The 13,450-nt window shown below is 41.2% G+C and overlaps 1 protein-coding gene across 1 annotated transcript; it reads right to left on the bottom strand.

Moving 5' to 3' along the window:
• Positions 1-7,048: 7,048 nt before the first annotated feature.
• rtn4rl2a (reticulon 4 receptor-like 2 a) lies at positions 7,049-11,520 on the bottom strand. Its single transcript, XM_044115133.1, has 4 exons — positions 11,322-11,520; positions 10,516-10,742; positions 10,163-10,396; positions 7,049-10,021 (listed from the first exon to the last, which is right to left on the bottom strand). Exons 1-4 carry the CDS (start codon positions 11,518-11,520, stop codon positions 9,167-9,169), a joined length of 1,515 nt encoding a protein of 504 aa, XP_043971068.1. The 3' UTR covers positions 7,049-9,166.
• Between the last annotated feature and the right edge of the window lie 1,930 nt (positions 11,521-13,450).

Below are 13,450 nucleotides of genomic sequence, written 5' to 3'. Positions count from 1 at the left end.
ACCAAACCACATCTTCTCACATGCAAGACGATCAGTCTACACTCTGATCCACAACCTGCCCAAACCCTGTTTCTTGTCATCAGTGAGACACACAGATATGGTTCATTCATGATTTTGAAGAAATTGACAGAAACTCTGTGCCTCTGTAATCTTGATCATTTTAAAACATTTGTCCCGCTTTCAAACAACGTCTAAATTTGTCATTGTGATATTTCTGCTGTGTTTTTATATATCTGATGCACGGCAAAACTCAACCATGTTAAAAGCAAAGAAAAAGTATTCAGACAATATCCCTGCAGTAGATGCTTTGTTAGAATCAAATATCAATGAAATTATATGACTGAAAACTTTGCCCTTCAGTTGAGAGTTTAAAACTCCTTTCAGGATCAAACTCCAGGGTTGTTGGGGTTTTCTATAGTATGACATGAAAGGTCAGAGACGTATAGTGAACATTTAAATGGATGAAAGAGTTGTTCTCTTTAGTTCCTCAAACAGATAAAGACAATTGTTAAAGGAAAGGTGATGCAACATTGTGGCAACATGTCTCTGTCTCGACTACATTCCCGGCATTGAATTCAAAATGAGCATTTGTGGTTTGAGGCGTTTTATTTTTTAAATGATTTGAAAGATTCAGCTCAACATTTTGTAAGTTGTCTTGTTAAATTTGATGATTTTTAATCTATTGAAGTGTTATCTTCTTGTTTTCCATTTTTAAATACAAGTTTATTAAATGAAAATTAGCAAAATAGCATTTGATCCAATAAATACTTAACAAAGGGTTCGGAATAGTGTTTATTGAATACCTATAGGATGCAAAGTGTACTTCCATCACATGCTAGTTAATGTGATGTATGTTATGTACTTCAGGCATTTTGAGGTTTTAATTGACATAAATCCATCTGCATCTGAAACTGTGAGAGTTTCCTGTCACCCAGCTATTGCATCATCTCCTGGTATTCGCCAGAAAAATATTCACTGCTTTTCATCATCCGTTTCTGTTTATTTCAAGGTCAGACTGGGTGAAGATTTGTCAGAACCGAACTGCGTTGCTGTCAGCCTGTGATGATCCGCCACGCTTTGATCATCTTGTAATTCTCCCAGACATATTTGGAATTTTTTTTTTTTTTATATTATTGTTTATCCCTTCACAGTAAAGGTATGACTGATGGTTTGTTTTTAACCTAATTTAACCGATGACTCAGTAAACTTGAAAGGCACCCACAGCTAAGGACATTATAGGAGGAACATTTCCTTCACGCAGAGAAACGAGAAGCATGCAAGCCGCCATAAAGCCCTCCCACAGCGGGATCTGAAAGCTGTATGATATGGAGAGACATAATATGACTCAGCAGCCCGCACCTGAAAAGAAGAACCCTGATTTCAACATGGACCTAAATGCTCTTCCATGTTTGTTTTAATCTACTAGATATAAAATGTGGAATATTTCTGTTTTGGAAAATATACAACTAATTAATTCATGAAGAAGTAAATAATTTTAATATCTTACTTAGTAAGTAGTATTTCCCAAGGTAGTTTTCGGGGTCGTAAGCTCTGCAGTCAGAACTTCGGTCAATTTCCGGCTATCAAAAAGGGAGAAAGAATTAGATTGAAGCCAGAAGCACTGCTTTCTCTTTCTTACTGTAAATAATTTCTCTGTCTTGCTGAGAGGAAAAGCATTTCTGTAGTTTCATTAAGTGAATGGTGCCCTGAGTTAAATCCCCCACTGTCCAGTTGGGGAGCTACTTATGTCCTTGTTTGTCATCTTGCTCCTCTCCACTCCATGCCTCTGGTCGGATCATGTTTACTGTTACTGCTGGAGTTTTTCTGTTAGTCACTGTAAACCTGCCTGGAGTGAAGTACAAATATAGAGCATGTAAACTGCAAAATGCTGGAGACCATGTTGAACTGAATCACAAAGGTTAAAGGTTTTGCTTCATTACTTGTCAAAAAAAAAAAAGAAAACACTAGCTCGTCAATCTCCTCATGAAACAGCATAGAAGTTAAAATCTGAAGGCATGTAGCTTATCCTTAACCACCATTTTGTGTTTTGATTTGTCAGTGCTTGACCTATTCTGCAAAACCAAATCAAAAATAAATTTAAAAATGCCACAAAATCTAAAAAAAAATCCCAAAAAATATATAACTTACGGTCGTAACAAATCAACTTCTTTTTTATGCAGCGTTATTGGTTGAGAAAATTTAAAAAACATTTTCCCACATGTCCTCTCCCCGTCATCCCATCCATCTCTAACTTCTCTGTGTAATAAATTGAAGCCCATATGATGAAACAATGCTGCAGCAGAACACATTACCAAACATGACTCCTGACTGAGGCCACACTGTGGTGACACGGCCGGTCATCACCCGCAGAACAGAACAGAACGTACTAGAGGATGACATTTGAGACAAAAAGAAGAGAGAAAGTTAAATGTGAAGGAGGAGTTGGTGAGAAACAGAGACAAAGAAGTGGGAAGATGTGGAACATAAAGCTTAGCTCAGAGCTGTGGGATCCAAATAAAAGAGGTGATTTGTGAAAATCCCGTGGAACCGCTCCATGTGAGTCCAGGAAACATGGCACACTAAATCAAAGAAGAAAGAGGAAGTTGATCTATAATGGTCTGATTCAGCCAAACTCTGAGAAAGTCTAGAACCCAGAAGTGCAAACTGTGGGTGGTCCGATTCTCTGGTGCTGTTTTATGATTATACGATAGAGAGATCAGACATGCCCACCCCCTGCTTTCCACAAATATTCTGGGCTTTTTCAGGTTCTGACGGTTATTAATATTAGCCAATAGGATTTCCTGTGGGAAAAACTGCTGCCTGGTGAACACAACTGCACAAGGAGAGTAAAATCTTAGTATGCTCATAAGACATTTGATCTCCAATTTTACACCATAGCACCCCGACATTCACTTTTTTGACTCACAGGTTGCAGGTATGAGGGGAGAGCAGAAGACAAACTGAGGAGAGAGAGAGAAAACGGCAGCAAGGGGTGAAGGACAACCAATAAGTCAACTAAAATGAGTCTAAGACTAAAGAATGACTTGACTTAAGGGATAAATAAATGTAATTTAGAATCACTAGACACGGTTGATGCAATCAAAGAAAGAGACTAAGGAACACAGAATAATAATAAAACTAGAATCCATGAATCAAAACAACTCAAAATAAAATATTACTAATTTTTTGCTTTTTAAAATATCAAAAGCCACCTGCAAACCTGTTTAGTGTTGATTTAGTGATACCCCCTATTGCAGCCGTCTGCCTACAGGTGCCCCCAAATTAGTCCACATTCACAAAAAAACAAACTGACATTAGCAACATGAGTGTGGAAAAAAATGCTCACAGTCAAAACAATCAAACAAGGAAGTCTAGCAGGAATGATTCAATTTGGGCATAATTTAACATGGGTGCAAACCAGCCATGCATCTGACAATGATCATCATTACTAGAGAGGCAACACATTTGACAGCAGAATGAGCTTTTAATGTAATTTAGGTTTGGATTAAGCCGAGATGACTTATCGTACTCCACAGCATCTCAGGCATAATGGTGTCAATTTGTCTTATGTTAGACTCAGTGGGTTCATGAGAGAACCCACACACGTCGCGTCATTCTGCTTTACAATAGCCCAACTACCTAACCTCATGGATATCAAACCACTCCTTTACTTGGTGCCAGTGAAACACTTTAGATAGACTAGTTACACGTAAACTGATGTTTTTCCAAACATTTCTATCTGTTCAAGTTGAAGATTTCCTGCTTAGAACATTTTAGATTTGAGCACAGAAACCACATAAACAACATATTTAACAGAGAAAACTGAGCTCCATCAAAAGTATGCTTAACACCTTCTTAAAGGTTGTTATTTTTAAAAAGTACTTTTACTTTGACTAAGAGCCTCTTCAGAACCCGTATTCCAATGTATTAAATGTGACTGTGCATTTGATTGTTGCAGAGCTCTTGACTTACCTCCAAATATTTGTGTTTTAGAAAACACAGCAGATATCGGATATTTTAGGGCAACCTGGTTGGAAAAAAATTCTAGTGAGTTTGCCTGTTGATGTATAAGTGGGCCTGTAGATGTTCCTGGTTCCCGCTTGTGTGATGCACAAAGAAACGTCTGTCTCCCAGTCGGCCTCTTAAGGCGCAGCAGCAACGCAGACCTCTTGCCAATGAGGGTGTATGTCCGCACGTGTTTTGTGTGTTTGCACACTTAAGCCGTCCAAATGTTCTCCACTGAACAGAGATCCAAGAACGTGACTCAAACGTCACACCTCCTCGGTTGCTATATTACTGTCGCTATCTCTTTCACACAAGTCCTTATTTTCAGCCCTCTGTCAGCGGTGAGCTCTGTTTTCCAGTCCTGGTTTGACATCAGTGACTTTTCACCCCTTGTAGTCCTTTTGCTGGACACCTACATGTTTGTTATCTACTTGCACAGTGGCCATTCTCCGTATTCTTTGACATGAGGATTATGTATGTGTCCAATGTTTGGTAAGATAACACGAGACACAATCAAATGTCTTAAATTTCTTTACAAAGGAAAAGAACGACTGTTGTTGTTGCTCTAAATTCATTTTTATTTGTGTTTTCATTATATGCTTTATGTAAGCAAGCTTGTTATTATTTCAAAGTTGGCTATTATTTAGCTTCCCTGGATCTCAAACACAACAAACAAACAATTATGGCTCGGGGAGCACATCAAAACACTTTTCTCTCAGCTTTATCTCGTCTTTTGTTTTTAACTCTTAGATTCGGAGCAGTTCTTACTGGCTGCTGACAGTAAGAATGACACAAGAACAACTGAAAGGCAGAAGTACCCTGAGGAGAATTTTTAAAGCAGAATATTGTAAATAAATCAAAGAGAGAAAAAAATTCTTGGAAGATGAGTTTGGTTTGGACAGCAGCTCCAGTCAGACATTGTCTAACTGGCTACATGAAAGACTGAGAGAAAAGACCATGAGTTCAAGCTCTTTATTTTTTCCAATTACATAAATCAGCCTAAAAAGGAATCAAGCATAGTGTGCAAATGTTTAAAGAAAAACACAGAGCATGACGTCAAGGTGCTTTGAACAGGCGTCAGAGCATAACATCAAGGTGCTAAACAGGAAAAGTGTGAAACGGGAGCACAGATGTACTCAAGGAAAATGTCTGTGGGATGGCATAAATTCAACTCCTGAACACAAAATAAGATGAATAACTTGCAAATTGCACTCGCACATGCGAAGGTGACAATGTAGAAATGTGTGTGGGGAGAGGAGGGAAGCGAGAGCAGCAAGGGCCCAGCAGGTGGAGAGAAGTGTGACAGAATAGTGACGCACTCAAACAAGCGCAGAGCTTTCCACTCTGTCTCTGCACCGCTCCTTCTCTTCTACAAGTTAAATTGGAAGTCATTAATATTCATCTATTCAACATAACTGAGGCGTCGACAGACACTCGCTCACAGCCTTTCCCTCCACCTCACTCGCATTCCTAGAGATAATGTCCGTTCTGACTGCTGAGTGACATGGATGGCATCCAATCAAACCCACACAGTTTATATGTACTCTACAACGAAGGTGCGTCATGGAATTTTTTTTTCCTGCCAAACAGAAGCTCAGAGACCAATGGGAATCTAAAACACGGGGCGAGTGATGTGCTGGTTTCGTCCTTATATAGGCATGACAAAGTAGAGTAAGAAATTTCTGAGTGAGCTTTATGTGAGCAAACTGTGTGCTTACAGGATGAAAGGGTTGTCTGTTTGCTTGGGATGCAATCTGCCACAAACATATTGTAACTTTAAATGAAAATTAACTGATAATTTATTTTAGCAACTGCATGACTTGAATGCATAGGTTTACAAGTGCAATGTGTCAGAGTACAAAAGAGCTGCTGAATTAATGTAATATGCAGTGCACTGGAAAAATATTCACATGCAGTAAACATTTTATAACTTTGTCGAGTTAAAGTCAGAAACACGTCCCAATAAATAAAAACCCCTTTATCAGGGTACTTATGTACTTATGTACCCCAACAAAGCACATTTATTGGGGTATTTTGGCAAAGCTCTCCCAGCTTTGCCAATTTAGGTACTCAGGTTTTCGTCCATTCTTCTTCACAAAGTGGCTCAAGTTCAGTGATAAGGCAACAGCTCTTGCCAGAGTGTATCGTTTTAGTGAAACACACCGCTTTGCACAAAATGCAAATTGGAGCTTTGAACAGTTGTGCATTCAGTTAGGACAGTATGTATATTTTTGTTCCAAAATGTGCTTTTACAGTTCTGATCGCATTGAATCACAACAACAGGTGGTTTTAAGAAGTAGTATAAATGTGTTTTTACATTCTTAAACATCTTTGCTAATAATATTTATTGTGAAATATATCTGAAAGCAGCCTTTTTCAGTAAAAAATTAAATGATTTTTCTGTCGCCTCTAAGCCTTTCAGAAGCTGTTTGGGAAATGGGACGATTATTGTTCATGTATTAATATAGAAGAGACCTTTGTTATTCAACTTCAGCTCATGAAGGTTTAATGAAAAAGTTTTAACTAAGCAATCTATAAACAGAAGTGAAAATCTAGAGTTTTCAAACAGTGCTTGTCAGGTAAATGTATTTAAGCTCATCTTGTACTGCAAAAACTGATAATGAGTGACTTTTTTGTAACTCATGATGACATGGCCTAACTTAGAACGACAAAATCATTTTGTCAATAAAATCACATTAATCTGTACGCTCATAATTTAGAGTGAATGATTTACATTATGTGTTGCTGTATACCAATCTCATAAGATTCCTATTCCTTGAGTTTGGTTTAGATTCACTAAGCAGAGAACTGCAGACCTGCTCACTTTCTGTTACTGTTTTGCTTTTATTAATAGTTGTGTAGCTGAAAGGGATGGTCAGCTGCCTGCATACACAAGGCCAGCAGACTCTGTGTGTCAGTGTGAATGCGTACGTGTGCGTGAATTCGCGTGTGTGCGTGAGTGCGTGTGTGTGCTGTACTCTTTTTGCTTTGGGTGCTTGACTGGATATTTGCCAAGACATAGAATAAAACTCCCACACAAACAGACTTTCTTAAAACAAGTATGAATTTATTCTTTCAAGAACATGTCTTTTTCTTTTACAGTAAAAATAAATAACATGTCAGTGTTTAATATATTAATGACTATTTTTCTCTTCAGATACAAAACATAAAACATGCAGACTGTCAAACTAACAAAGGAAACTGTGGGGAAATGGTATAACTGGCACTTTGGTCATCTAAAAGTGACATAATGGTCACTAGAGAGCACCGTGGCTCAGTTTGACCTCCTCTAGGAGACTTACTAAACAGCAAGATAGCACTGAATATTTCCCACAGGCTTTCCTCATTGCGGCGAGAAATATCAAAGGAGTGAAGAGCACTGCGAAGCTCACCAGCTCTCTGATTGCATCTGTCTGCATGTGTGAAGATTTCTAACATCACCACCTACTCTTTCACTCCTACTACATCCTGGCCTTCCCCTGATAACCTTCGTTGAAGAATCTCTTCCACTACCTTTGAGGGATCGAGATAGCTTGAAATAAAGAGTGCAACAGTAGGTGAGCAGAGAGAGGAAATAAAGGCATAGTTGTACATCAACATCGGCTTTGTTCCCTCAGTCTGGATGCCTATATTTGGAAACTTCCTGCTTCAGCTTTAACTCTTTCCGCTTCTTGATCAAAATGTCTTGCAGCCTCAGAATCCCCTGCAAAACTTGACTTTTTGGAATAGCCTTTTCTCAACAAGTCTGCACGGGAGTCTTAATTTACTGGCTCCGGATTCCTGTGTTGCTCTCTTAGTTTGCTCACAAAAAGCATCCAATTTACACCTCGTCTGTCCGTTTGGCGCAACCCCTTTGTGAGTCAGTGAAGTGCTAAATCTAGTGACGTATTTGCCTTTGCAGAGTTGCCAACTTGTGAATCCATTCATTGCCTTTGATGCACACTCACAGATGCCTGTGGAAGCCAGAGCTGCCCATGTGACTGTGTGGTCAGTTCTTTAAGTCCACAAGCTCTTTAGTCACAGTTTTGTCACCCAAGAGCAATCTGCTACTTTTGTTTGTATCTTATATTTGTGCCTTACCATATTCTCTCCCACATTCATATTGCTTCAAAATCACCAACCGCCCACAAAAAAACCCTCCATTTAGAAGATATTCATCAAAGAAAGGCGTGATACAGGAAATATTCAGTATATCTTTTATATCAAGATCATTCATTGGCATTCAAGTTAACAATCATCACACATTATATCAATATGTCACAGAAAGACATCCAAAATCAAAAATCTCCAGCTTTCCGAAAGAAAGCATTCTCTCCATGTGGTTGTCGCTAAACAACACAATATTTACAGAAGGGTGGTGAATGGAGGACTACAGATGAACCAGATTTATTACTTATCTCCTGCAGGTTGCTGCTTCTACTGCCAGCACTGACCTTCTCCCACTCTTATTGCTGCTCAAACACTCTCCCTCTTTCCCACTTGCTGTCCCTGTCATCTTGAATTCCCCTCTATCGTCTTTGTCTTCACAGTATTTTTGTGCTCCTATCTCTTTCCTGCTTCACTGTGCATGGTGCTCTGTCAAGTAGAGGCACAAGCCTTCACAGTTTTCCTGGATCCAAATGAAAAGTGATTGTGCTAGACCACAAAGTCAGCCTGAACACTCACACAACACAAACCTATTTACATGACACTTTAAGTGGTTACAGTAGTGTAATTACTGTACACTGTTTCTAACAGTAATCGTAGTATTCATAGCAGCCAGATAACTGGATGCATTAATAGCACTAGTAGTATTGACTAAAGTTGAGGTGACAGAATTGACAACATCGTACACAACTGCTATCAAATTGCCTTCTTACTGGTGATGGACTCAGCCCTCGTAGCCCTGCTCGCAGGGAGTCGTAATGCAGGTAAGGCACAGAAAGCCATACCTGTTGATCATTGTAGATGATTGTAGGTGAAGAACTCTTAGCAGCCCTGAATAAGTGTTAAGCCCTATAGGTGGTAGATTAAGAATCTAGCCATTCCCCCAATCTCCCATGCTGTTCCTTGAGGAATACCTGACAGCAGAGTGGGCAAAGGGGGTATAAAGAGTCTAACAGGGTTCCTTCAGCCTCTAAAACAGGCTGGAAGGGAAGGGGTGTGGCACTAAGAGTTCAATTCAGCCAAATAGTAGGTGGGGGCAGATGGTGAAGACAGAGAGGGCTAGTAGAGAGAGTAAAGAGGGTGAGGATGATCTGGGAGGAGAGGAAGATGGAGGCAAATCAAACTCAGGTGGACATTCAAGCTCAAAGCACCTCACTGTGACACTTGAGTCTTCATTGCCATAGTTTTCCCAGTACTCTTCAGGGTCAAGTTTGGGCAGAGCCAGCTCTTCATCTGCCAATTCATACTTGACCACTGAGGTGGTTGTAGAAGGACCTTTTCCATACAAGCCAGCCTTGACAGTCTCTGATGACTTCTCAAAGATGCCTTTTGTGGAGGACTGGGGCTTGTTTTTGTGGAACCACCAGCGGGTCTTGGTGCTGAAGGTGGTGGTGGTGGAGCCAGCAATGGAGCCAGGATCAGGCAGGGGGCAGAGGGCGAAGTCCATCTCTCGGAGGAAGCGGAGATCCTGGCCACGGCGGACGGAAGGAGAGGCACAGATCACCTCGGATGATGAGACGCGGGCCTCACGGAACCACTCCCACAGGCCACGGGCCTCACAGCCACAGGACCAGGGGTTGGCATTGAGGCGGAGGAACTCAATGCCCTGGGTTTCCCTCAGGGTTTGGCTTGGCAGCTCAGCCAGGGAGTTGTTGAAGAGGAAAAGCATCGTCAAGCGGCCCAGATCGCGGAAGGCGCGGCGGTTCACCTGACGGATGCGGTTATCATGGAGGAGAAGCCGGTCGAGGTTAACCAGGCCACGGAACACATTCTCTGAGAGGGTTCGGATCCGGTTGCCATGGAGAAACAGCTGGCTCAGGTTGATGAGGTCAGAAAAGATGTCATCTTGCAGGAAGTGAAGGTTGTTTTCCTGAAAATCAAGAAAAGAAGATAAGAAAAACATTAACTCACCTATCTGATCTGGAATGTGGGTAGCACATGCACAGTGTGGGCAGCTGCACGTGTATGTGAATCAGAAATGAGTGCAGCAATGTGTCTCTAGCGCCCCTACCTGTAGGTAGAGGAACTGTAGGCTGTAAAGCTTGTGGAAGATGTCATGGGGCAGGGCAGTGAGCCGGCAGCGGTGCATGTGGAGGCTCTGGAGCTTCTCAAGTCCGCGGAAAGCTCCCCCCTCAAGCCTGTGAAGGCCGGGGTTGTCTCCCAGATCCAACTCCTCCAAGTCCCTCAGCTCACTGAAAGCACCTGCCTCAATCCATGTGATGTTGTTGGAGAACAGCCACAGAACCTACAAGAAAACATATAAAAATCTTGAGCTATTTTTTTCTTCAGATTTAAATGCTGGAAAAACAAAATACACAATTAAAACACGTTTTGAAACTTTTTCTTTTTCTTTTGCCCTCCTACCTGAGTTCCGAAGCCAAAAGAGCCAACTCTGAGCTCCGTAATCCGGTTGTTCTGGAGGAATACGCGCTGGGACTCATACGGCACTCCCACGGGAACGGCGGTGAAGTTCTGAGCCTGGCAGCTCACAGTCATGGGTGTCGGGTAGCACACGCAGTGGTGTGGACACGCCGACGCCGGATTTGGCTTGCCGAGGACCAGCCAGACCACCAGCCAGAGGGAGAGACCGTCTGGAGGAGAGACAGAGAAGAAAAGAGGTGAGCGCAGTCCGTGGTGCTGAATTCATCCTCTTTTATCCAGTGCAAAAACACAGAGGGTCCCAACGTTAAAGCAACTGCACTCATTTGAAATATGTGTTTAATTCACCAATTTCAATAAAGAGCTTCAATACACGGAAACTTCAACTAAAGTTACAATTTCCAAAAGAATACACACCTCTGAGTTATGCTTATCACATTTACGCACTCGCTCTGACCATTACGCACAACATGGCCACAAAACCGCTAAGTCAAAACACAAAATTGAATTCTGAGACTTGAGTAAAACTCGTTTCTACTTCTACCAATACGAAAAACGTGCAATTATCAATAAGTCTGAAATTATTAATAGGAAATTCAGATGTGGTTCTGAATAATAAAACATTCATCATCTATCAATTTCCTCTGTAGCCTATACACCACAGAAATCACATATATTCTTTATATAAAACTTAATGCCTCCATGCACAAATTCAATCATAGAGCAAACACGTTTCAGCTCCATGTAAAATCCAAAAATTGTCCTCAGCCAAAGACAGAAAAGAAACTTACTTTTGCAGTTGCGCATGATGGAGCTTCGTCGGCTCCGAGAAATAGAAGAGTTGTCCATCCTGAACCAAAGCCCAAAGCGAGTTAGCCTGATAGGGCGAAGTAAAGCCTTGCTATCTCCGCTGATGCTCTGGTTCCCGAGTCGGAGCGACTGAGAGTGTGCCGGCTGATGGCCACGACTGTCCCATATATACTCCAGCATGCCGTAGTTGCCTACGGCAGTGGGCACCGTGGAATCTCCTACGTCACTGCTCGGGGGTCATGAATGAATGAGGGCGGCGAGAAAACGGAAAGGGGAGGGGCCGACCGCGAGGGGATTCTCGAGAAGAGCTTCTACGCGCGTAAAAGGCTGGTTGGAGACTTGCGCTCAGGACCGGGAGGAGGAGACTTTCTCGACGCACATTGGTGATGGCAGAGAGAAGGAAGGGTGGGAGCATGTGTGTGTGTGTGTGTATGAAGAAGATGAGGGAGGCGGGAGCAAGCCAATAAGGCACGGTGCCCGGTAATGATGACTGGGCTTTGTGGAGGAGCGGAGGATGGGTAGCAGAGGCTTGTTTCCTGGCTTGCGTTCTCAGAGACTGTTATGGTCTGCTTCCGGCGCGCTGCGCCCAGACAGAGTGATACAAAGAAAAGAAAAAAACAGTCCTATAGATGGTTCTGTCCGAGAGAAGGAGGATGCCCCCGAGTTATGATTAAGCCACAAGATAGCGAGTCACACCAAACAACCGCCATTGAAGAGAATTTTGTCGGTGTGCTTAACTGCGGCATGCGCACTCCTTCTGTTTGTGGTTTAATGAGAGTGCTGACATAATTACTGATGATGGAGCTCTGGAATGGCACCTATCTCAACAAGGAAGGAACGGGCACTTGGAAGGTGTCAATACCTAATGCCATGTGTCAGTCAAATTCTGACATATGCATATGCTTCAATCTCAAAAAGTGCAAAAGCATGATCAAACAGAAACATATTTAGTTATGGTTCCTGATTTTCAGCTGTAGTTAGAGTCAAACCCCGTTCTACAACATAACAGATTTGACGTAAATATAAATGCACAACACACTTTGGATATTATTTTTGTGAAAAAAAAACAACAAAAAACTTTCATTTGGTTTTCCTACCATGTCAAAATCTGAAAAACGTTCATGGGGCCAAGATGCTTTTGCTACTTGTTTTCACAACTTTCTTTTGTAGTATTTAGTCTGAAGTTATTTCACCATCCATGTAATTGGCAAAAAAGTGTTCACACTTAATAGTCCTCGCCCTCTCATTTAAACCTTGAAAATAGAGGACATCGCTCCAGTTCTTACACTGTCTCCCTTAACTCAGAGAATAGACTAAAATACTGTTGTAAGTTTATAAATCACTGAATGGTTTAGCACCACAATACATTAAAGATCTGCTATTGTTGTATCAACCTTCCAGATCTCGCAGGTCTTCTGGTTCTGGTTCTGCTCTGCATCCCCAGAACCAGAACCAAACGAGGAGAACCAGTATTCAGATTCTATGCACCACAAATCTGGAACAAACTTCCAGAAAACTGCTAAACTGCTGAAACACTGAGTGCCTTTAAATCTAGACTAAAAATCCACTTGTTTAGAGATACCTTTGAAACATAATAAGGGACAAAATTAACAATAACACTTGTGCAATATAAATAAAATTTGATTTGATTTGATTTGATTTGATTTGATTTGATTTAGAATTGAGTAACCAGAGGTTTATTTTTGGTTTCAGAAAGTAATTTTAGCAAAGAAAAAAGTTGTCACAGTGACACAGATGCAACTGATGGCATGTCACTGTTGGTTTTCAATCACAAGCAGTGACAGCTTGAGAGTCACAGCTGAACAGACTTGAAGTGGCGTCCACATTAAGGCATCTGTTGTGTTTTGTCGTCTTTTTGCTTTCCGGAGTCAGTACTTGCCATGTTTTTCTCCTCATTTTGAATTAGATTTTACCAGTATTTGAAACTGTGTGATAAAAGCTGAGAAAAAGGCCATAATAACTGAGATTACTTTTGTTAGACAAGACTGGCTGACATTTGCAGCGCTATGTAAAAATATGTATAATAATGAGATCTGGTTCAACCTCCCGGAGCCAATATTTTGTAGAACCATTATTTCACTGTAGTTTA

The sequence above is a fragment of the Gambusia affinis genome, linkage group LG04 (assembly GCF_019740435.1).
Source record: "Gambusia affinis linkage group LG04, SWU_Gaff_1.0, whole genome shotgun sequence".
NCBI lineage: Eukaryota > Metazoa > Chordata > Actinopteri > Cyprinodontiformes > Poeciliidae > Gambusia > Gambusia affinis.
Note: the sequence above shows the minus strand (reverse complement) of the source record. Positions and strands in the feature narration are given on the sequence as shown.

What these genes read in the sequence shown, in the direction of transcription:
- rtn4rl2a (XM_044115133.1), bottom strand. Translation starts at nt 11,520, where the DNA reads ATGCTGGAGTATATATGGGACAGTCGTGGCCATCAGCCGGCACACTCT. An exon ending in CATCATGCGCAACTGCAAAA is followed by an intron (nt 10,743 to 11,321) that starts GTAAGTTTCTTT and finishes TCTCTCCTCCAG; the next exon opens with ACGGTCTCTCCCTCTGGCTG. An exon ending in TACAGTTCCTCTACCTACAG is followed by an intron (nt 10,022 to 10,162) that starts GTAGGGGCGCTA and finishes CTTGATTTTCAG; the next exon opens with GAAAACAACCTTCACTTCCT.